At 34.4% G+C, this 21,916-nt stretch overlaps 2 protein-coding genes across 4 annotated transcripts; one reads left to right on the plus strand and one right to left on the minus strand.

The window, feature by feature from the left end:
* Nucleotides 1-4,371: 4,371 nt before the first annotated feature.
* Nucleotides 4,372-9,020, plus strand: LOC112281133 (serine carboxypeptidase 24). 3 transcript variants are annotated; one of them, XR_002969528.3, is made up of 11 exons: nt 4,372-5,598; nt 5,750-5,857; nt 6,053-6,151; nt 6,314-6,406; nt 6,702-6,784; nt 7,079-7,351; nt 7,532-7,668; nt 7,800-7,895; nt 8,120-8,225; nt 8,397-8,599; nt 8,879-9,020. XR_002969528.3 is itself a non-coding variant. In XM_024517335.3 (10 exons), exons 1-10 carry the CDS (start codon nt 5,274-5,276, stop codon nt 8,544-8,546), a joined length of 1,470 nt encoding a protein of 489 aa, XP_024373103.1. In that variant the 5' UTR covers nt 4,372-5,273; the 3' UTR covers nt 8,547-9,020. The 3 variants fall into 3 exon arrangements, 2 of the variants coding, with proteins under 2 accessions (XP_024373103.1, XP_024373102.1); XM_024517335.3 differs by having other exon boundaries at nt 8,397-9,020; XM_024517334.3 differs by lacking the exon at nt 8,879-9,020 and having other exon boundaries at nt 8,120-8,532.
* Nucleotides 9,021-13,516: 4,496 nt separating this feature from the next.
* LOC112281857 (uncharacterized protein At3g52155, chloroplastic) lies at nt 13,517-16,735 on the minus strand. The gene is made up of 5 exons (XM_024518814.3): nt 15,825-16,735; nt 15,160-15,259; nt 14,608-14,787; nt 14,291-14,408; nt 13,517-13,741 (listed from the first exon to the last, which is right to left on the minus strand). Exons 1-5 carry the CDS (start codon nt 16,180-16,182, stop codon nt 13,652-13,654), a joined length of 846 nt encoding a protein of 281 aa, XP_024374582.1. The 5' UTR covers nt 16,183-16,735; the 3' UTR covers nt 13,517-13,651.
* Nucleotides 16,736-21,916: the final 5,181 nt, after the last annotated feature.

The following is a 21,916-nucleotide window of genomic DNA, read 5'->3' on the forward strand; positions in this document are numbered from 1 at the left end:
ATTAAGTCTAAGATATAAAAGAACCAAGTTTATATATATAATATTTTCCCTTTTAGAAAAATTACATCAATATATAAGCCCAAGTACCAAAAAAAAATACCCAAATGTATGATAAAATATCTTAAAACCTTATATATCCTTATAAGAAATTTTTTCCAAATTTCAATAGCTTATATCTTACGTTTGGACTGTCCAAACAACCTAAAATTTTATATAAAGTACTAATATATTTTCAAAAACTACCACAAAAAAAATCAACTACAAATTTATTACGGATCATGAGATATCTTGAAAATCCTAATAGTAGCTTCAAACCCTAGCTTACATACACCTACATGCTATTTTCTTCATATCTCACAAAATAAGTACTTATATACCATAAAAATTTGATCTATAGCTTCTTAACCTATATGGCTCCAACCATTACTATCAACAAAATGACTCTTTTACTGCCTTTGAATTACATGTACTATCTTCAATGCCCTATAACTCCTTCATCCAGACTTGGAATTCATCAAACGATGTATGTTAAATATAGCCAAGAAAGTGTTCTTTCCAGTTCCAATTGCCAATCTTTCATTGCTCTCTGCACGCATATGTTATGCTTCAAAGAATGATAGTAGGTGCAAATTTTACACCTTAACTTTGAACACCTATATCTCCTTCACAAAAACTCAAAATTACACAAATTTTTTATCCAAATTATATCTAAAACTCTAAACTTATTAATCCTAGCCTCCAAAGCTCGAATGCCTTTGAAAATGAAACCCTAATCCCTAATAAGGCCTCAGATAGCCTCCTTGAAGCCCATTAAGCATGACATTTGAGCAATAGGAATGAAGGTCCTCACCCTTACCTTCATCCAACCATTCCTTGCTTTCATCCTTCCCAATAAGCCTCCTAATAGTTTAGACTTTTATCTTTAAACTCCAATCTTCTCTTAAGTTTTATACTAAATATCTAAATCTTATATAATATAAATACTATAATCAAAATAAATAAATTTCCAAATAAATTTTATTATATCAATTCTCTTTAAATTTATTTACTAACCACTTTAATCTACATCAAGACTTACAAACATATTATATGTCTTAATTAATTTTTACATACTATAAGCAATTATAATATGACAATAGATATAATATCAATAGTTGCATGTAGAAACTAGCTGAAAACCTTATAAATGCACAAATGAAGGTTCAAAAGTTCTATCAAAAACATCCATCCAAACCAAAAGCCACAAAATAAAGAATAGTAGCTTAGTAAGATGGCTTCACCATGAAGATTCTTAGTTCTTGGCCTCATAAAGAAAAAGAAGAGCTAGCCTTTGAAGAAGTAATTTTTTCAAATATTTAAAATAGTGTAAGACAGTAGTTTGAGTTCATGACCATAGCTTGTTGATCTTGTATATTTATGTAATATAGATAGTTAAGAGATAGACACCCTACCGATTATACCATCTCAACTAAATAGCTTGCGGAGATGACCCCGAGATGATGAGCCACGTGAACCAAGAAGACATTGAAGGATATCCAATAATAAATCATTGATAATTGTGCTTGAGGTAGAACTTACTTATGAAGGACATCTAGAAGGAGTGTTTGCAGGACAATTCCATAACAAAGATATCGAAGTTCATGCTTGGTCACAAGTAGAAGGCTTGGGATATTATTGATGGCTACAAGGGCCTATGAACCATTTGACTTGCAAAAAATAATTAAAATATATAGCGAACATTATGCAACAAATCTTCAACTTCTTGTGCATACAATGATTTACAGTAATATTATTTTTTTGAGACCTCAAAGCTAAACGAAGAGGTGATGTCATAGACATACAATTGAAGAAGGTTCAAGAAGATTCTATGAGATTCTAAAAGGTTCTAAGAAGGTTCTTTAAATCCTAGAAGGTTCCAGAAGGTTCTAATAGGTACTAAAAAGGTTCTAAAAGATTCTAATAGTTTCCAAGAAAATTTTAAAAGTTCATAGGAGATCCTAGAAGGTTCTAGGAGGCTTTAGATGATTTAGGAAGTTGTCAAAGAAGGATCTTATGCTTGTTTTGTTTCCAAGCCTAATGAAAACTTTTCAAGAAGCTTCTTAGGATCTAATATATATAGGAGTCAAGGTTGAGAGGATCCTCAGTCTCGACAACTCATTTCTTGTGGTCTAGCCATGTCTTTTTTGCCTTGTATCCAGTAATTGTTCTAATGTCGAGCTAACTCCATTTCTTGGTCTTGAATCATTATCTTGTACATGATTCCTAACAGTTAGAGTATATATAAGGTACAAAAGAGTATAAATATCATTGTCATAGATATCACCAAGCCCACCTTGTTTCTACCATTATAGAAGCTTCAAACTCCATTCAAAAAGCAATGAAGATGAAAGATGCTCAAGAATTGCAAAAAGCAATCAATGATAAAATTACATCTTTAAACAAAAATAATACATGACAAATGACAAATTTACCACCTAATAAAAAATGACAAATTTACTACCTAATCTTAGTCAAATCTTAGTCAAATCTTAATCAAACTTTAAACAAATTCTAACCAAATCTTAATCAAATCCTAAATAAATCCTAGTCAAACCCTAATAAATCCTAGTCAAATTCTAAACAAATCATAAATTAGTCCTAATCAAATCCTAGTCAAATCTTAATAAAATCCTAAAAAAATTCTAAATAACTCCTAACAAAATCCTAGATAAATCCTACACAAATCCTAATTGAACTTTAATCAACTCCTAAACAAATCCTAATCAAATCCTAAGCAAACTCTAATCAATTTTAATTAATTTCTTTAGCAGATTTAGACCTCAATAACTAATGAATGAACTATTGATTTTAACTCAAAATTTGCACACCTCTTAACAATTAAGTTAAAAATAAGCACAAAAAAATTAAAAATAACCAAATAGACAATAACTTCAAAAATGTGCTTGGGTATTGGCTAGCCTCCTTCTCTGATCTTCATGCCAATCTCCCAAAGCCAATTACTCCTCATTGATCTATTACTTTGCTTCCAAACTTTACATGCTTCTTAGAAATCATGCTGACTATTTCTATGAAAAAAAAAATCTTCAATCTAATTGGAAAATTTATAGATATCTAAGAAAACCTCAATGGTTTTTAAAACCCTAAATTCTAAGACCATAACCCACAAAAACCTTCATGCCTTTTAATCTATCCATTCGATCAAATCCAAATTCACAGCAAATATCAAGCACAACTACATTCACAAATCTAAAAATTTTCATCCATAGATCTATTGCCAAACTTATGAAATTTTCCAAAAAGTATCACCTATTTTATTTCACAAATCCAAAGTCACCCAAAATAGACTCTCACTTTGCAAAGCTCTTACAAATTCAATATATACTTAAATCACTCTAAATCAATGCTCAAAGAAATGTCATCAAGTCAGCTCTCAAATCCTATTCTTCAATCTCCAAAAGAACTCCGGAATCAATACTGAGGCTTGGTTTTGTGCCTTATGGGTCTGATTTTGACCCTAGTTTGTGACTGGTCTTCTCTGGATATCAATATCTAGTTTTTCTAGGTAAATTTTACTAGAATTTACTCTTAACTTCCTCCTAAAGATGCTTATGTCATTTATTTTTCCAATCTACTTTGTTTTGCCTTATTTATGGTACTACAAAGTAAATAGAAGTCACTTGTCTAAAAAGGCAGCATTTTACTACTAAAAGTTTTACTACCTTCCTATCTTTTATTCATATTTTTCTGCTTTATTTTTTAATTTGGCTCTTCTATAATAAGATCCATATTATTATCTTTCACCATATAGTCATGTTACAATACGCCACTGCGCTTGCTACAGAGCTCATAGCAAACTCCCCTACCAAGGCTGCAAGCAACACAACTCTTGTAATAACGACCGACGTCCAAAGTGATGCATACCTTTGTACCTCTGCCCAAACCTACAGTAGCACATTTATGGATAGTTAACCACAATAGCGCTGCACCTCTACAACCCTACATCAAACAAAGAAATCAAAACAAAATTGAAATAGCAAATACATCCAAATCAAGAAAAGACATCACATACCTTTTCAAACTTGAAGAAGCAGTGGGAGAATTATAAGAAAACTTCCCAACATTGCTACACCAAAAAGGAGATTGAAATCCTAAATTTCCCACATTTATGGATGAACTTTCACAATGGATGAAATTTAATTCACATATAAAGACTAATGTTCTAATGGGAGTATTGGGAGAATTATTCAATATAGTGCATTAGTTTCTAGTATAGAATACTATCTACTTAATTGTGACCTTATACTAAGAGTTGTGACTCTTGGTGTCACACTTGTACACATAATATATTCACATAATATATTTTTTGTGTGAGAATTGATCATAATGTTTCCAACATGCTGATCGGAAGATTACCAGCTGAAATGATGCATGGTGTGTGAAAATGATGCTACCAGTTTGTAATGCGGAATTCCCTGGAACCTCAACGTGCTGTGAGTAACCACGACAGACGTCTATTATGTTCTAGGTCTTCCGCAGAGATGAGGCGGATCGGAGAGACTCCGTTTGGGAGACTTGAGGAAAGAGAGGAAGATCGAGATGGAGTGGAGAAAGTTAGCAGAGATCGTAGTGAAGGCGGTGAGATTTGCTGCTTGGGGGTCGGCGCCACTTGAGGTTTTGGTTGAGAATGGTCTATTCTGAGCTAATCAGCTTTTATCAACTGCCAGATTAAGTCGCACCGTTTTCATACATTAATCAAGTGGAGATGCCCGGTTTTGGAGACCGAAAGCGGTTATCCGCACCACGATGCCCGTGATGCTTTTGTACACTTCACAATTTTGTGCTTGTGCAATAAATTACTCCAGGATTGCTTTCAGGCCAGTCGTTAATTTATGTAATGAATGCTCAGTGATGCTGACTCGGAGGAATATGACACGATCTATGTCCTGTTTGATGCCGAAAGGATTCTATGGTGCTTTGAGTAGGTGACGGTGACGAGAGACAATGACTCTGCTGTTGTTTTCCATATCTTGCTCATCGTTGCCCCAATCTGGAGCTTTGAGACTTGACAACACACCAGTTTTCTGAGATATGCCACATTACCTTCGCGTTATCGATCAAGATGGTGATTACTCCGTTGAGCATTAGAGAATGGTGTAATTCTCGTGTCGAGATTCCTTTCGAGATCCGTCCTTCAACCCACACTACCACCGAGGAAAGGGAGAGGCCGCTCGCCGTAGCTTTTCTCCAGCTCTCGAGACATCTACAAATACAAAATGTACTTGAGGAAGAATAAGCGCCAGTCATTCGTTACTTTTTTCCTCACTTTCCATAACATGGCAATGTTCCAATTTCTAGTTGCGCTCCTGCTCGTCAGGAGTTTGATTGGAGGTAGAGCGCACAGCCATAAGATGCCCATCACACTGGATCAGGATGCGGACAGAGTGACGGCATTACCCGGCCAGCCGCTCGTGGGATTCAACCTCTACGCGGGGAATGTGACTGTGGACAGGAGTGAAGGACGGGACCTGTTCTACGTATTTGCACAGTGCTCCAACGACACATATGGCACCAAACCTTTGGTTCTCTGGTTCAATGGAGGTGCGGCCAAACACACACACCCCAGAAACTCAATTTAAGGACGTAGTCACTTGAAAAAGAAACGAAAATCTTGAGAATGTCAATCGGTCATACGACATCTGGATAGAGGATTGTAAACAACCCGTTTGAGGTTTGTGGTTTCTGAATTCAGGCCCAGGGTGTTCTTCTATAGCCTCGGGATTTGCACGAGAGAATGGGCCATTCCAGATCTTACCCGGTGGTAGCAGCCTCATCATCAACGAATTTTCTTGGAACGCAGGTACTATGAAGGATCATACCACATTCTCGAATCGAATTCAATTCGTCCAGCGTGATTCCATCAACAGTCGCTCACAATTCCTCAATTTACTATTAGATCGTTGCCTATCCTATAGCTGTACACCGTGGATTTTTTTTTGTTCCGTGTGATAATTCTCAAGTGAAAAATGCGTGTTTGAATGAATGCACACCGCAGAGGTGAACATGATATGGTTGGAATCGCCAACTGGAGTGGGATTCTCTTACGCCAGGCTCAACACGACTGCCAACACAGGCGGAGGCGACACTCGCACAGGTGCTACTTCCTCACTTCTTAAAATACTTCATCTTGTGGTTGATTTCGATAGAATCAATTGATCCAAAGCCTAGAAAGACGTTGCGTTCCACCGAAGTCTTTTAATCGTACTGATGTAGAGCAATCACGTGCACGGTAGTGACACGAAGAATAATTGTGCAGCTGAGGATGCGTACAACTTTCTGGTGGGTTGGTTGGGTCGATTCCCACAGTACCACGGTCGAGAGTTTTACATCACCGGAGAAAGCTACGCAGGTAAATTCCATGAAAAAAGACGTCTTACGCTAACAATCGTATCGGGCTTAAACTTCCTTCATTCTCATAACTCCTGTTTACAAACATTTGCTCTTGCTATATACAAAAATAGACTTGGTTCAAGACTTGTCGCGTGATCTTTATCTTGCTATAAATCCACTTGTTACCGAAATTCATCTCCTAATTAGGAAAGTCCTGTGGCTTCCATGTTAAGAAATCCGATTGATTGTGTGACAGTTCGAGTAAACGGGTAAGTTTTTACATTGACAAATTAATTCGACACTCATCTATGCAGGGCATTATGTTCCTCAACTTGCCAAACTAATTGTGGAGCACAACTCAGCCTCACCATTGAAAATCAACCTCAGCGGTTACATGGTCAGTGAACACTACTTCCTTTCAACATAACATGGATTGATCACGAAATAAAAATTTAAATATTAATGTTGTTTGTTGGCTAAATTAGTTGATTTTAATGTGCGCGTTCATTTTGCTCGAACTTTCATTTTGAAGATTTCATGCAGGTCGATCAGAAGCATCAAACATCTGCGAAGGAAAATGTTTTCATAGCTGGAAACATCCTCACATGCAGAGTCGCTAATGTGGTTTATATAGGAGATATTGGTTTGAATGTCGATGTTACTCCTATAAAATTGTGTGCACTGAGAACAGATCGGAAACCCTGATATTGATAATTATTGGGATCAAACTGGCGACATAGATTTCCACTACTCGCATGCGATGATTTCAACGGAAACATACAACGGCTTAAAGGCCAACTGCAACTTTTCCGATGAAAACTGTTGCTCAACGCGTTGCGAAGAATTCTTCGCAACCATGAATTTTGAGATTGGAAATATCGACTACTACAGCATCTACACAGACAGGTGCATTCGGAGTAACGCAAAACCAATGCAAAGCAGGTCATGGACGCGGAAAACCCCAGTGAGTTTGGTTTATGCTCATGGTTTCATGTGTTTCAGGAGGATTCCATATATCATCTAGTTTCACTTGCTTGGTTTTATGAATCGTCTTGATAAAGGCGGTATTCGTTGAGTAAGCGATTGAATGCGGCCATCTCAGCTGTCATAGCAATCCCAAGTCTGATTTTTTTCCAGTGTCCAGACGGATCGTGGGATGAGGGCGCGATATGATCCGTGCTCTGAGGACAATGCCGAGGTCTACTTTAACAGACCGGATGTTCAGCTTGCGTTGCATGCGAACACTACCGGTGTTATCCCTTACCGCTGGACGATGTGTAGGTGAGGAGGACTTCCAGCTTTAATCTTGAGCTCTAACGAGTTTTATAACTGTATTTTTCGTCGGATTTTCATATGATTCGATTCCCAAACTACTCTCAAATTCCATCGTAATAATGGTGGGGAAATCGCAGTAACGTTTTGTATGCAAACTGGACTGACGCACCTCAAAGTATGATCTCAACTTACCATTACCTAATCGCCGCAGGACTTAAGATTTGGATCTACAGGTAATTTTTAACTATTTCCTTTTTTCCATGCATGGTCTTCTTTAGTGAGTAGTGAAGCCATTCTGTAGCGATGACTAATATTCTGTTCATCATTGCGAAGCTGATTAAATTCCAGTGACTTTTTTGCGAAATCCTCCTTTTTGCGACGTGAGTAGTTTTCCATTCGGTTTGGAAAGAGTCAGAAAGAGATTACTCCATGAAAGTTGGAATGTGAGTGCATGCAGTGGGGACGTAGACAGCGTTGTGCCTGTGACTTCAACCCGATACTCAATCGAAGCCATGAAATTGCCTGTTTCGAAACCATGGCATCCTTGGTATGATTACCAGCAGGTTGGCCACATCTCCATGCCCAAGTTTGCCACACACCCCCCACATCACCGCAAACCTCTTGAGAACGTCAAGCTGCTTGAACCACCTGGTCCCACTTCTGCGTACCCTTCCCATGTTCCATTATTTCCAAACTTGCAAGAGCACAATTCACTCTGAGAGTTGGAGATGCAGGTGGGTGGACGTACTGTGGTTTACGATGGGCTGACTTTCGTGACTGTTCGCGGCGCCGGCCACCAAGTACCTCTCCTGGAAGCTGGCCGCCTACTGCAAGTGTTCAGGGCCTTCGTCTCTGGGAAGCCTCTTCCAGGTGCCCCTTTCTAGATGAGAGCCCTTAGCAATCCAGTGCGGAGCTCTCATCACGGGGCATACTTGAGGTCGTCATCTCAGGCGTTCCTGGCTTGCAAAGATTTCCTAGTTTCCGAAGCAGATCACTGTTTCAGTGCAGATTAAGAACTGGTTATGCATAACCAGATTTGTGCATGACATTATCGTGCTCAACAGAAAAACAAAAACAAAAACAAAATTAAACCAGTATGCAGTTGTAATAATCTATGTCCACGAACGTGATTCTTTGTGTTCTGGAAATTTATTAGCTGGGTTTTCTGATGACGATTCTGAGTTGTGCTCAAGCTGCTGAATTCGGTGTTGACCAGATGCTGTGGGATTCATCTCCCGTTTCATCTCCGAAATGACAGCCTGCTCATCTGCGATGTCCATGAGCAAGGAAGCCTGAAGTCTTACAAATATTGAAGATGATTGAAGAAATGCATATGGTGCAGAACCAGTTGGTCAAAAGCTTAACATGTTGGTTTTGTGACATGTGGGTTTGTTTGGTAGAATGCTGCGGTGTTCAATGGTAACTTTAGATTATTGAGATTGTACGTAAATTTAAACTATTCTTTGCATTACACTACAAAAAAACTATACTAGAATAGCAATAATTGAGATACACCTGTACAGAACGATTAGTAAAATTAAAGAGAGAAATATAGTATTATATATATATATATATATATATTCAATTTAAGAATATCCAAAAATTAAACCAAACTTTAAAATAATAAAAAGAAAAGTTCCTAATATACATAATAAACACAAAACTTCAAAATAAATAAATCATAAATTTTATTCTGAATTAGTATATTATTTATGGAATATTTTTATTATTTTAAAATATTATTTTAAAATATAATAAAATATAATAAAATAGAATTTTTTTAGAATATGCTCTTATAGTTTTCATTTGAATATTAATTAAGATATATGTATTATAAATTATTTCATATGAATATAATTTTTATATTAAACAGTAATAGTAAATTTTCTATTACTGTTTAATATAAAGATTTAAAGTTGGAAAATAGTTGACTAAGTAGTTGGAAAGTCAATAACTATTACAAAAAGGTTATTAGATAAGAATTCCAATTAATGTTCTATTTTATCTTAAAATGATTATATAGTAAACTTTTATCAATCTTTCAACTAGATTTGATTATAACTTTCTTGTATTATATTTGAATCCAAGTGACAAATAGTTTATTATTTGAAGTGAATGGAATTCTTTACTTTTCTTTTCTTCTCTTTTTTCTCTTTTATCTATAGAAGTATGTGGATTTAAAGTGTAATCAAAGGTTCAACCCTTTAAATCATGGTACCACAGGAGGACCTAGAAGATAGAAGATGATATCACTAACTAAAGAGATGGTGGTATCATATATATTATAGCATGTCAATCATATTTTGGTAGGTTTTAGATTCTTATAATAAAGACTAGATATTTCATTGTAAAATCTAAAACACAATTAATTTTATTTGTATCAAATAATATGTGAATGATATTAAATTTTTATTTTATGCCTCAAAAGTGATAGCCACTACTTATCTTTTTCAAGCTTCCTCCAAGTTCTTTAAATATCTTCAAGCTTTTTTTCACATTTCTTTAAGTTTGTTTTGGCAATTAGTCAAGTTTTTATCTTTACTTTTCCAAGTTCTTCTTTAAAATATAAGCAAGTTTGGGATCTACATTACTTCTTTTTTATTTCTTTTAAAATTTCAATTGCAATTTTGGTTGTGATTTTTAGGGTGAAAAACATGTGATGCTTAAACATTAATTATATATCTTAAGAATTTTTGAATATATATATATATATATATATATATATATATATATATCTCATTTGTATACAAAATAATTTTTTTGAACTACAAATATAATTGCAACTAAATTTTTTATTATCTAAAGTCAATACAATTACTAAATAATAATAATTTATTTTTTAAATTTATTTTTATATGGAATATTTTTATTTTTTTATATGACTAAACAAACTACTAGTTGACCTTTATATTATTTATTTTTTTCAACTTAACAATATTTCCAAAAAAGATGTTTAGTTATAAGAGTTTTAAGGTTTTCAAAGCCAACTTCACAATAAAGCATCTTAATTAATCAATGAACTTATGTCATGCACTTTTAAGAAGTTATATTAAAAAGAATAAGATATGCTTGAGTATTTCTACATAAATTTTAAAAATTTTAAAATTTTACATAAATAAATTTATAAAAAATAATAATAAATAAATAAATAAATGTATATTATTTTTATTTTCTTAAGTAGTTTGATGCATATAAATACTTGTGATTTTAATCTTGAACTCATCTAATTTTTTTAAATTAATTAAAAGAATGCATACAAAAATCTAAAATATCAGTTTCATACTTTAAATTTGGATAGACAAGATTAAGGAAAAAAAAAACTATTATGCCTTAAAAACATTCATTGGCAATAAACATTATAACATCCAAGAGAAACCAAATTTTAGAAGTTTGTGATTGTTGATTGAGAAAACGCATATAGATTCTTGTTACTGTTTTATTTAAAGTAACTATTAAATATTTTATTTTTAAGATTTAAGTTTTGAAATTTTTTTTGTTTCTTTAATTTTCTTGAAAAAAATAATATTAGTCAAAAATATTTAGAATGTGCATATATTTTATAGGAAGATTCTTTTAAAAAGTTAAAAATAGTTTTGTATAGATAAAACAAATAATTTTTATTTTAACTATTTTAATCATAGAAATAAAGAAGAAATAATGGCCAATATAATTATATTGATATTATTAAAACGACCTCTAAGATTGTAAAGTCTAATCTAATAAATAAAATTTCAGTTTCAAGATTATTAAACTTAGTATTAAAAAATATAATTAGATTTATTTTTTTAATTTAAAAAATTTTAAGTTTGTACCTTTATAAATTAAAGTATTTGATGTAAGATATAATTATATTTATGAATGGTTTGATTTACTTTTTATTTTTAAAAATTATCCATTTACCAATTGCAAGTGAACAAAGACTCATTAAATTGAAAATGAACAATGGCAAAAAATCTCTAAGAAATGTTTGTCCACTGGTGTTTTTGATACAAATCTTAAAGCTAGCATAAAGCAAGGCATACCTACCACAACAAAACATCTTAAATGTAAAGTTCTTTGTAGAAATTCACTAGGGATTATCATACAAACTATTAAAGATATGTTGATTATACTACACAAAATACTAGCATGAAGTCTTAATATTATTTTGCCTAATCACATATCAAATTTAGAATTCATGAATTTTATGTGTTTTTAATTATATATTATATAGTTACAACTATTTAGGTCTAAATTGAAATTTTACTTTGCACTATTTTTTTGGTTGTTTAAACATTATTATGTATATAACATGAATATTTCTTATTTTTATTTTGGATTTTTTGCATTTGTATACATTTTGATTTTAGATTATGGTTCAATTTTTTTAATGTCATAAAAAACATAGATATATGAATATATATATATATATAATATTTAAGGTATTTATTTAGATTTATAATATATTTTTTATTAAATTAGTTATTTAAACTAATATATGTACTTATCAATGAAAATTAAATAGTTATTTATAAAAAAATTGAAATTTAATTTTAATCTTATTTGATTGTAGTAAATTTTATTCAGAATTTACAAATGAAAAATCTCTATAATACTTGTAAAGTGCTTCTATTTAAATATAAATATAATTTTTATCTGAATCCTATTTTTTCTAACTTCTACTAATTAAAAATCTTTATAATTCCTATGCAAATGGTTTTTGTTTTAGTCCTAGAAAGTCTATGAAAAAATTGTTATTATTTACCTTCATTACAGTGGCCTATAAGAAAGACACAATCCTCAACAACATTTGAGTGATTTGACATAATATTATATTATACAAAATATAGCATAAATATTTCTAGCTATTAAATGACAACAATAACTCATTTAGACACATATAAATAATAACTTACAATCTTTTGTAAACCTAATGAAGGATGTCATTGCAATTATGGACCTAAAAACTTGCACAAAATTCTAATTACTTTATAGAACTTCAAACCATCAACTAATACAACTCTACTAAATTGGTCCTACCAATAGATTGAATGTGTTTTTTTATACACCATAGATTCTAATTTATACTTCAAATGTCTCTTTTCTATAATTCTTCATCATATTATACCTTTGCAACATTTTCATCACCTCACAATTTAATTTGTGCTATAAAAAATTAAAGGATCTAATATTTTGTACTTCTTTTCTTTGGCCAAGTTTGGATTACCAAGCAATAGTTGAAAGATTTAAGCATTAACAATTCTAATCATAGCTATGAGGTAAAAATTGTGAAACCAATGAGGTAAAACAATTTGAACTTTAAAAAAACCCATTAAAAACATTGCTTTCTACAAATACATTAATAGATGCCTTTATTTACAAATGCAAGTAGCATTAACTACAGAGTTCTTACATGAAATTGAGTGAACTGGGTGATATGTAAGACTGAATTGAGTCATATTTGCACATTTTACTCACTATGGTCACAAATTCTCTAGATAAGCGACGGTGATGATTGCGGACAAAGTGCTGGTGCCCGGTGGATGGTGCCCGGTGAGAATCAGTTCGTGATAATTCATAGCAGTCATAAGTGATGTAATCGATTTTAAGATTGAATCAGCACTCGTTAAGGGTAACACATTCTCGTACCATCTCTCTGAAGTGTTGGGTTTTCTGAAGTCGAGCTAATATGTTATCTAAACTTTTCGTGACGCATAATTCGATAAGAAAAGTCGATTATTATGGATTATTCTAAAATATTTGAAACAGCTTCAAATGGAACCTACTGAAAGTTTTACAAACATCAACGACCCAGGAATGGATCTGGCCGTGGTTCACCCAGGAGCAAGAACTTCACAACAACGAGGTTGCGGCATGAGTGTCATCGATGTCCTCGGTGGAACTTAGTATTCAACATGTTCTGGAAGCATGCAAGGCTTGAGCGGACCTTGTGTCATACTTGACAGAAAACATATCCCTCTACAACAAAACTTGCCACTTGGAAGACCAACTATGCTGCCTCATACTCGATATCAGACATAGAATCTGGCTTCATGATGCCTACTAGCTTCCAGCCTCCCATTCCAGCTTTCTCAAATGCCTGATGATCAAGAAAATAATACAGAAACGTCAGTATGAAAAAAATAGAAGTGACCAAATAGGTTCCAAAGTAGCAACATGTCACACAACTACTTTCAACTACACGACATCTTGTGCAACTAACTGGCTAATGTAGTCATCACTTCTTAAAAGCGTTAATATGATCTCTGAATATTACGTGACCTGACAAAATAAAAAGGTACTAAGGCCAATTCCATGAAGGCCCCTTATACAATACAAAGGATTGCCTGCATCCACCGACAATGTCCCATGTGCATTGCCAGGTACTTGATGAAAAATAAATATAATTCAGAACATGAACATACAAACAAAAATAAAGTGCAGACGCAGCAGAATCAGAAGCCGTAAGTTTCTGTTATGGATGTATTCCCAGTTTTAGCTCTCTGAATTCATGCTATTGTCTTGTTCAACACCAATTGCGAGGTTTAAGGATAAATACTCGCAGTCATCATTGAAGCAAAAGCTAAAGTTCAGTTTCATTGTTTCATAATAGATTTTCGATCCTAGAAGTAAAAAAATAATAACTTACTTCTTTCCATGAAATGCCAGGAGCTTCCAGAAGAGCAGCATTTGCAGTCTTCAATTCAACAGCAACGCCACAAAATTGACTAGCAGCCTCTTCCCAACCTCTATTGTGTCCCATACACCTGTGCAGCCAACGATCCAATCTTCAGCACGAAGCAACCATTACCTTACTGCGAATTAAACCGGAAAAACCAGGTCAACTAATGAAGCTAACAAGGGCAGTCTTCACTGAATAAGTTACAAATCAATTTTAGTCTTGACTGAGACATGCTCTTAATCATTCCCCAGCGCTATAAAAATATAGTTCAAAGCAACAAGTACATGATGGTGGTAATGTCATCTCCAGCGTATTTCAGCACATTCTCCTGAATATGTTGGGCAGTCTGTCCATCCATAGCTGCCACAGAGTAGAAGCTGCCAAGAAACCGAACATCTGCATCTGCCAAAGCGCTATACCGTCCTTGCATAATATGCAACGTCTCCCGTGTTCTTTGAGAGTCACTGCAATCCAAACATTTATCCACAACTCTTTAAATTCTGAACAAGCAGTAAGTGGCAATGCTGATATTCTTGGGTGTGAACACGGAGCTCAAACACTTTGAAATCCTGGAAACACGCAGGTTGCTGGAACATCTTTTGGAGTTGATTTTTGTGTTTAAAAGGGACTTAAGCGCTGCATCTTATGAATAAGCTGGAAATAACAGCATTTCATGTAATCACAACGTTCATATGATTCAATTCTAGTACGGAAAATACCGTTTAAGCCACTTTCCAGCGTCCAAAACCCCCATCTCCATGGCTCATACAACCAGGTTCGAATACTCTGAGGATCCTAGTACTGTACCAGTTGGAAGGTCAGGTGACACAACAAACCTGCAAAGGATGAGTCCAGGCACCCAGCTGTGCTTTTCCAATTTGCTTGCAATATTAGCTGCTGCTAAACGACCTTTATTGCTCAGCGGCCTTTTGTGATCTGCCATTGTAGCATCGAGATATGAGAACACGAGTTAATTCATCCATGGTAAAAGATAGTGGGACGTATACTCTTTAATCGAGGCGTCGCATTAAATTTTCCAACTCTACATTGTCATCAACGGAAATCTCCAGGAATTCATAGACTCAAATGCCGGATATAATGCAATCATGACAAGCTTGCATACACAACATGATTGTCTTTTCTGTTGTCGTGTTTCGTATGGGATACCAAACGAGAAAAAAAATATAAAATAAAATAAAATAAAATAATCCTAACTTTAACAGTAAATGTGTGGGCAAATAATTTTCCCGCCCATTGTCAGCACTGCAACGGTGGATTGATTCCCATCTACACGGAGTCGAGTTCTTGTTATCACTGACGCTATTTTCGATCATCGTGGAGTTTTTCCGTGACACCAAATTCCTTGCAGCAGTTCGATGTATGGTCTAACTGAATTCTTATCCTAAACCAAGAACGGGATGATTTCTAGTGAAAACCACTCCGCGGACATGGAAATGATCCAAAAACAGAGGAAAAAAATTTAAATCAAGTCCAGAAATACCTTTCAATGAACGGTCTGCCCATGAACTCTTGGCATGGCGGAGCAATATCAATCTTCGTTTGCCGGTTTCCTTCACCTGAGTCAGACCCCCAACAATTTTCTCTGTGGTTGTGTAAGCGCTACGGAGCTGACGGTTAAGGTTGCAACCTTGAGAATAGCCTACATCAAATATTGGCTGTATCCTTCCCGTCAGTTGCTGCCTTCCGAAAAATTGCGACCGCATGGCACGCCCTAATTTCTTCCGCTCAATGTCTCTCGCCTCTTCCCTTCTCAAAGCGCTACAATTGCTAGTGCCCAGGATAGGGGTGACCCTCACTCTTTCCAAATGCAAAACTCCACTCAATGCGCATGTTTCCATTTGTTTCTGTCTACCACTCTACCAACTAAGAAACAAGACCAATCTAGAACGAAATCAAATCCCACTCCTCCACATCCAATTATGACTGCAACCTCCACTCTCCGCTCTTTCTGGATAGAAATGCTCAAACGAAAGAACAATTCGTCAGCTCAAAACACTGTCAACCATGGTTGACATCTGACTGCAATCCTCATCGAAATACTCATGGCTCACGACGCTCCAGCAATATTTACATTTCTAATGCCTAGAAAGAAAGACCTAATTCACTTAAAGGCTGAAAACAAGAAAAAACATGCGGCAATGGCAAAACGCGACCTAGCTCATGTAATCCCGAAGGACACAATCGGTCAATTGTAACTAAATCCCACTCTAAACATTTCAAACTCTACTCTAATCGGTAGCAAATCCCCTCTTCCTCCTTCCTCTCATCCACCCCACCGGCAAACTACGCAAAGCAATGATTCACAGTACCACCGCCTCAAAGCCGAGACCTCGACCCGAATTTCGACGATTTCATGACGCATCATCATCCGCCATGGTAGTACGTAGAATCACTCTTAGCTTCTGAACTGGTTTGAGCCATGGAGACAGGATTTGAAGTAGCCAATATGTGAACAGAGTTGAGGCTCGCGATGTGGTTCGGAGAAGGGTTCTAGGTTCGGGAAAATAGCCGGGTGGCTAAGGTGAGTTCACCCACCTCAGAATTCCTCCCCCTCAATCTTCCCCCTCGTCTCACCCGTTCTCTTCCACCACCCGAGCCCCGCCCGCGTCCCGAGCCTGTCACCATACCACGGTCATGGGCGCCGTTCTAGCATCATATCTATACTGTGCTCCGAGTCGCACATCGCAACAGAGTGAGCTTGAGATTGCAGCGATGGAGTTCGCTGCCGATTCAGTACTCGCTCGATGCATGCAGCGCTCGTGGTAGGGAGTGGATGTGAGCCAGCTTCTTGCTTAAAACTCTTCTCACAGTTCCGTGTGAGTCTGTGGAGGCATGTGTGAGATTGCGGATCTGTACGAGAAACACTGTGCACGAGTTTTGGTTTATGTTTCGATTGGCACGACGAAACTGTGCTTTATGCTTTGCTTGATGGATATCTGTGAGTTATTTCTCCTGAATCTCGCAATTCGTATTGGATAAGATAATAACATGGATTTCGAGAGCTGATACTGGGAATGCGAGTACTACTGACCCTTTGTTGCATTTGATTCTGCTGCGTCTTGTATCTTTTTGTATGGAAAGTGTGCCTGAACTGTAGTGTTGGATAAATGATACAATGATACGAAGCGCTGAGAGTTTCCTTTCACTCTGTTACTTCAGTTTTTTGGGCAATAGAATGCTGTATGACTTCACTATCGGAATAATGAGACAAAGTCGTTGCTCCGACGATGACCGCCGCTGTGAATTGACACATGCGTTTTCTTTAGTCTTTTGAAGTTTCATTTCTTCACAGCACAAGATTGAAAGTCCAGTGGAAACTTTGCGTTGCGGATATAACTCGCAAATCGGGTGATGCGTTACCTTGGAATGATAACAATGTCTGTGTTGGAAGCTCCTCAAGTGTCTGGGCTTAACTATGGCTTCCACGAACACCTCATTAGTTCACCCTATTTGGATGATCCTTCCTGAGTGAAACCTTCCCTTTTTTATCCCAGGAAAATCATCCTGAAATCTAATGTTTGTGCAAGTCATAACTGTAAGAATTTAATTATACAGTGATTTTTAAAATTTGTTTTTTTGACATATTTTAAAATCAATTCACGTTTCTTTTTCTTCTTTTTCGAAGTTGTATGTGTGTGTGTTAAGCTATCGTTATATTCAGTCAAACGACAAACTCTTTTTGGTCAGCTAGTTAACAAACATACTTATGGTTTTAAATCAACTTAATAAAAAAAAAAAAAAAAAAAAAAAAAAGAGGTTCTACAATAAAATTTGCTGAAATGGAACACCATCATTATTTTTAAGTAGTTGGTGCTGGTGGTAAAAGTTCATTAAAAGATTTCTTAATTCATTTTTTATTTGGTGCATGTGCCATATGATTGGTGAAAAAAATTAATTATATATTTCACATTTTAAACTACTAGGTTGTTAAGATTAAAAAGTTTCTACAATATTTTAGAATCAAACTTCTTAGAAGTTAAAATAGGGATAAAAATAATTGATTAAATGATAAATTATGCTTTATATATATATATATATATATATATACTACTTGAACCCATGTCGCTGTCACAAAAATATTTGATCACAGGTAATACAATTTGGTAACACATGAGACTTGAGAATGTGAAAATGTTGATGAAATGTTCAAATACCTCAAAGGTTCTTTGTTCCAAATGATGGATCTATGCTTTGTGCACATGTGCACATCAATGTAGTTTTGACTTCATAAAAACAGATAAGTTGTAATCCACAGTTCTCTTGGTACCTCTATTTAGATATTAGATGAATTTCTACTTTTGCAATCAAAACCAGTTCATTTCCATTGTAGAAAAATAGAAGTAATAAAAATTGTTCCTTTCTACATGATCAAATGTTTTCCAGCCATAAAAGGATATTATGCACTAGCAAAAATAAACCATGATATAAAGAATTAGAAAGGCATTGTTTAATATTGAAATTCACTTAGAAGTACAAAGTTAAAAAGAGACTGAAGCACTCATCTAGTCTATGGTAGTAATACATAATTCTATGAGGCATAAAAATATTTCCAATTTTTTCAAAATATCTATGTAAAATTACTAACAATATGAGAAAGTGTTCTCAAAGATTCAGCTATAGAATAATAGGCCTTGAGGAATCTTCAAAGATGTGGAGTTGAAAATAGAAAATTTGCTTGGCAATGTTGTTAATTGAGAGATCTGCAAAGCATGTATTCCTTTGGCATTAGAAAAGGACATTGGTATCATGCATGGAGGGAGAAGCTGTCCAGTGGTTGATCCTATTAAAGTTTCCTTTATCACCTCTAATGTAAGCTCTATTTTTTGCCTTTGCTACTGTAACAAGCTTCAGAGCATTGTATAACTCCTCTTGTGAAAAGAACTATGTGTGTCTTTGGTCAAGAATTGCCTATATATAAGAAACAAATAAAAAACACTATGATTGCACCAAGAAAGCTGAGGATACAAAGTTACATTAGCAATCTCTTGAGTATTCCAAATGAAAAAAACTTTGATAGTGATGTCAGTTATCAAAAAAAAGATCTAATCATTGATCTCATTATCCAACTCAAGAGAAGAATATTTTTGCAATGTCAAAGAGGATACAACCAAAATTGAGCTTCACATAGATGCTTCATATATCACATAGTCACAAAAAGCTGAGCTTCACATAGATCATGAAAAAATGTGTATTGTAGCAGTACCTTTGTTTGAGGTCCAAGGACTCACTTTACCCTCCAAAGTGGCAATAGCTCGCATTGTGACAAATCCAATAATTTTGTCAGTGTGAATCAGACCTACTTCTATCCACAGTTGCCCATGATATAATTCCTCATTTATGAATAATGATAATAAAGAACTTAGTTCCATATCTACAAAACCAAACTTTTATCACAATTAGGCCTAAAATCATCTACATGTACCAAGTCAAAATGACACGAAAATACACTACTACAAAATCTCTTTTAAAATTGCACAACCTTCTTAAGTTGCTTTATATCATAGGAGCAAAAATTTGACAGGCCAAGAGTAGAAGAAGCAAGGACCTACATTGTTCCTTACTTTCAAACCTTTTCAACATTTAACAAGTCAATTCTAGAAGACCACTCCACTATTCTAACCTACAATTACACAAACACCCCAACACATGCAAAAACCAGCTGAAATAATTCTATGCAACATATGATTCATCTCCCATTAAATTCACACAAAACTCTGCATGCACTGCATATATAAGCAAAAATGGCACATCCATCAACATTTCCAAGCACCTTCAAAGGTTGAGCATGTCCAACCCTACACAACAAACTTCAAAATAAGTACAAAACAATTTTAAAGAAATACAACATAAAGACTTCTAAGTTTTAAACATATCTTAAATATTGTAAGTCATTTGAATATTTTAAAGATCACAACTTATGTTTCTATATATTTTTAATTTAATTTTTATTCTGATTTTCTTTTAGAAAAAAGTATAATAATTTTATGTCAATGATTTATAAAATCTAATATTTTAAAATTCTAGTATTGTAGAATATAATTTTTTATTTATTGTTTGATAGGATCACAATACAATAAAATGTTTTAAAAGCCCAAGTTTTTTTTGTTGATGACACTTTGATATAATAATAATAATCAATAATAATATATAAATAATAATCAAATAATCAAATAATCTATACTTTTATGCATTTTTTATTAATTTCTTTTGAATTAATTATGTTTATCTTATAATAAATTTGAATGCATTGTGGTAAATATGATGAACTTCCAAAAAATTCACTTATATACATGTTTGGTCAATTTTTAATTGAGATATCAAAATTTTCTTTTTTGACTTTATTTTTAAAAAATTGCATAGTTTTAAAACAACAATTGATGCAAGAAAAAAGTTTAATGGTAGTATTATGTAATAAAATAAATTAATAATAAAATCATATTAAAAACATGTATTCTAAAAAAATTGGAGTAATGTAAGTGTTATCTTGTTTTAAATCTAGTATCTTTGTCTTTGCATTTTTGACTAATATTATTATTTGATGAGTTTTATAACAACAATCATGAGTGAATTATAGTATTTGAAAATTAAGACCAAACAGAGTTTCAAAAAGCAGTAAACACATTCTTTTCAATGCACATTCCTCATTGTCTTATCAAGACTCATGATAATTCAATGATAGTGAAGTTCCATGCTACAAAAATGGTGTTTGGATATTTAATACGAAAACTATTAGGAAACTATTGGGATGAGTATAATTTGATATTTGATCAATAGCATTGAAGATTGATGTGACTAACATTGAATGCTCAAGACTATCCAAAATTGCTTTAAAAAGAACGGTATAAAAACACAATCCCAATTAAGTACAAAACAAAGATTATTCATAGAAAACATGCACAATGAATTTCACAAAACACAAAGCATCACCTATGTAACTAAAATTCACAACCAAATAAAACATGCGTCAAATCTGATTTCCACCCACATTCGACTTTGCCAATACCATGAGATCAAAGTCTAAGCCAGAGAATCCTCATTAGTTGTCACTAAAAACTGCATTACTAAAACACATCCACACACAAACAACAGAGGGACCAAAATCCTGATTAATCCTCTGTTTTTTTTTTCTTTTTTTTTTTTTTTTTTTGTTCAATTCTTTTACAGGAAGGGAATAACGCTGCTCAGGTGTGAGGCATGCAATGAAGGGGACGACTGTAGACCTGCTTCGTGGCCACGGCCATGGAGTTCTAGAGCTCGAGCTCCACTGCGATTGCGATTGCGAGCGAGCAAATGCATCAGGTTTTTGAGGCCTGAGGGAGCAGCGGCAATCGACGGAGTAGAAGGAGAGGGAGAGGATCTGTGTGGGAATAATTCAGGGTAGGGAATTCAGGATTTAGGGAGAGAGGGAGGAAAAAAGACGCGGGGAATTCGTGCCGGTAAAGGTAAAAGATAAACCAAAAGCTCGTCTTCGACGTCGTCGGATCTGCAACGGAGTCTTAGAGTCGATCCCATTGTGATTACATTCAGGATTTAGAACCACAGTGTGCCGTGTTGGAAGCGCCTCTTGTGTTT

The sequence above is a fragment of the Physcomitrium patens genome, chromosome 4 (genome assembly GCF_059467195.1).
Source record: "Physcomitrium patens ecotype Gransden chromosome 4, ASM5946719v1, whole genome shotgun sequence".
Taxonomy (NCBI): Eukaryota; Viridiplantae; Streptophyta; class Bryopsida; order Funariales; family Funariaceae; genus Physcomitrium; species Physcomitrium patens.

Excerpts from the sequence above, each read along its gene's own strand:
- LOC112281857 (XM_024518814.3), bottom strand. The coding sequence starts at position 16,182 with ATGGAAACATGCGCATTGAGTGGAGTTTTGCATTTGGAAAGAGTGAGG. Across the intron at positions 15,260-15,824 it reads GGCAGACCGTTCATTGAAAG|ATCACAAAAGGCCGCTGAGC; the intron begins GTATTTCTGGAC and ends CTACAATGGCAG. Across the intron at positions 13,742-14,290 it reads CTGGCATTTCATGGAAAGAA|GCATTTGAGAAAGCTGGAAT; the intron begins GTAAGTTATTAT and ends CTTGATCATCAG.
- LOC112281133 (XM_024517334.3), top strand. The coding sequence starts at position 5,274 with ATGTACTTGAGGAAGAATAAGCGCCAGTCATTCGTTACTTTTTTCCTC. Across the intron at positions 7,352-7,531 it reads CATGGACGCGGAAAACCCCA|ACGGATCGTGGGATGAGGGC; the intron begins GTGAGTTTGGTT and ends TCCAGTGTCCAG. Across the intron at positions 7,896-8,119 it reads CTTAAGATTTGGATCTACAG|TGGGGACGTAGACAGCGTTG; the intron begins GTAATTTTTAAC and ends GAGTGCATGCAG.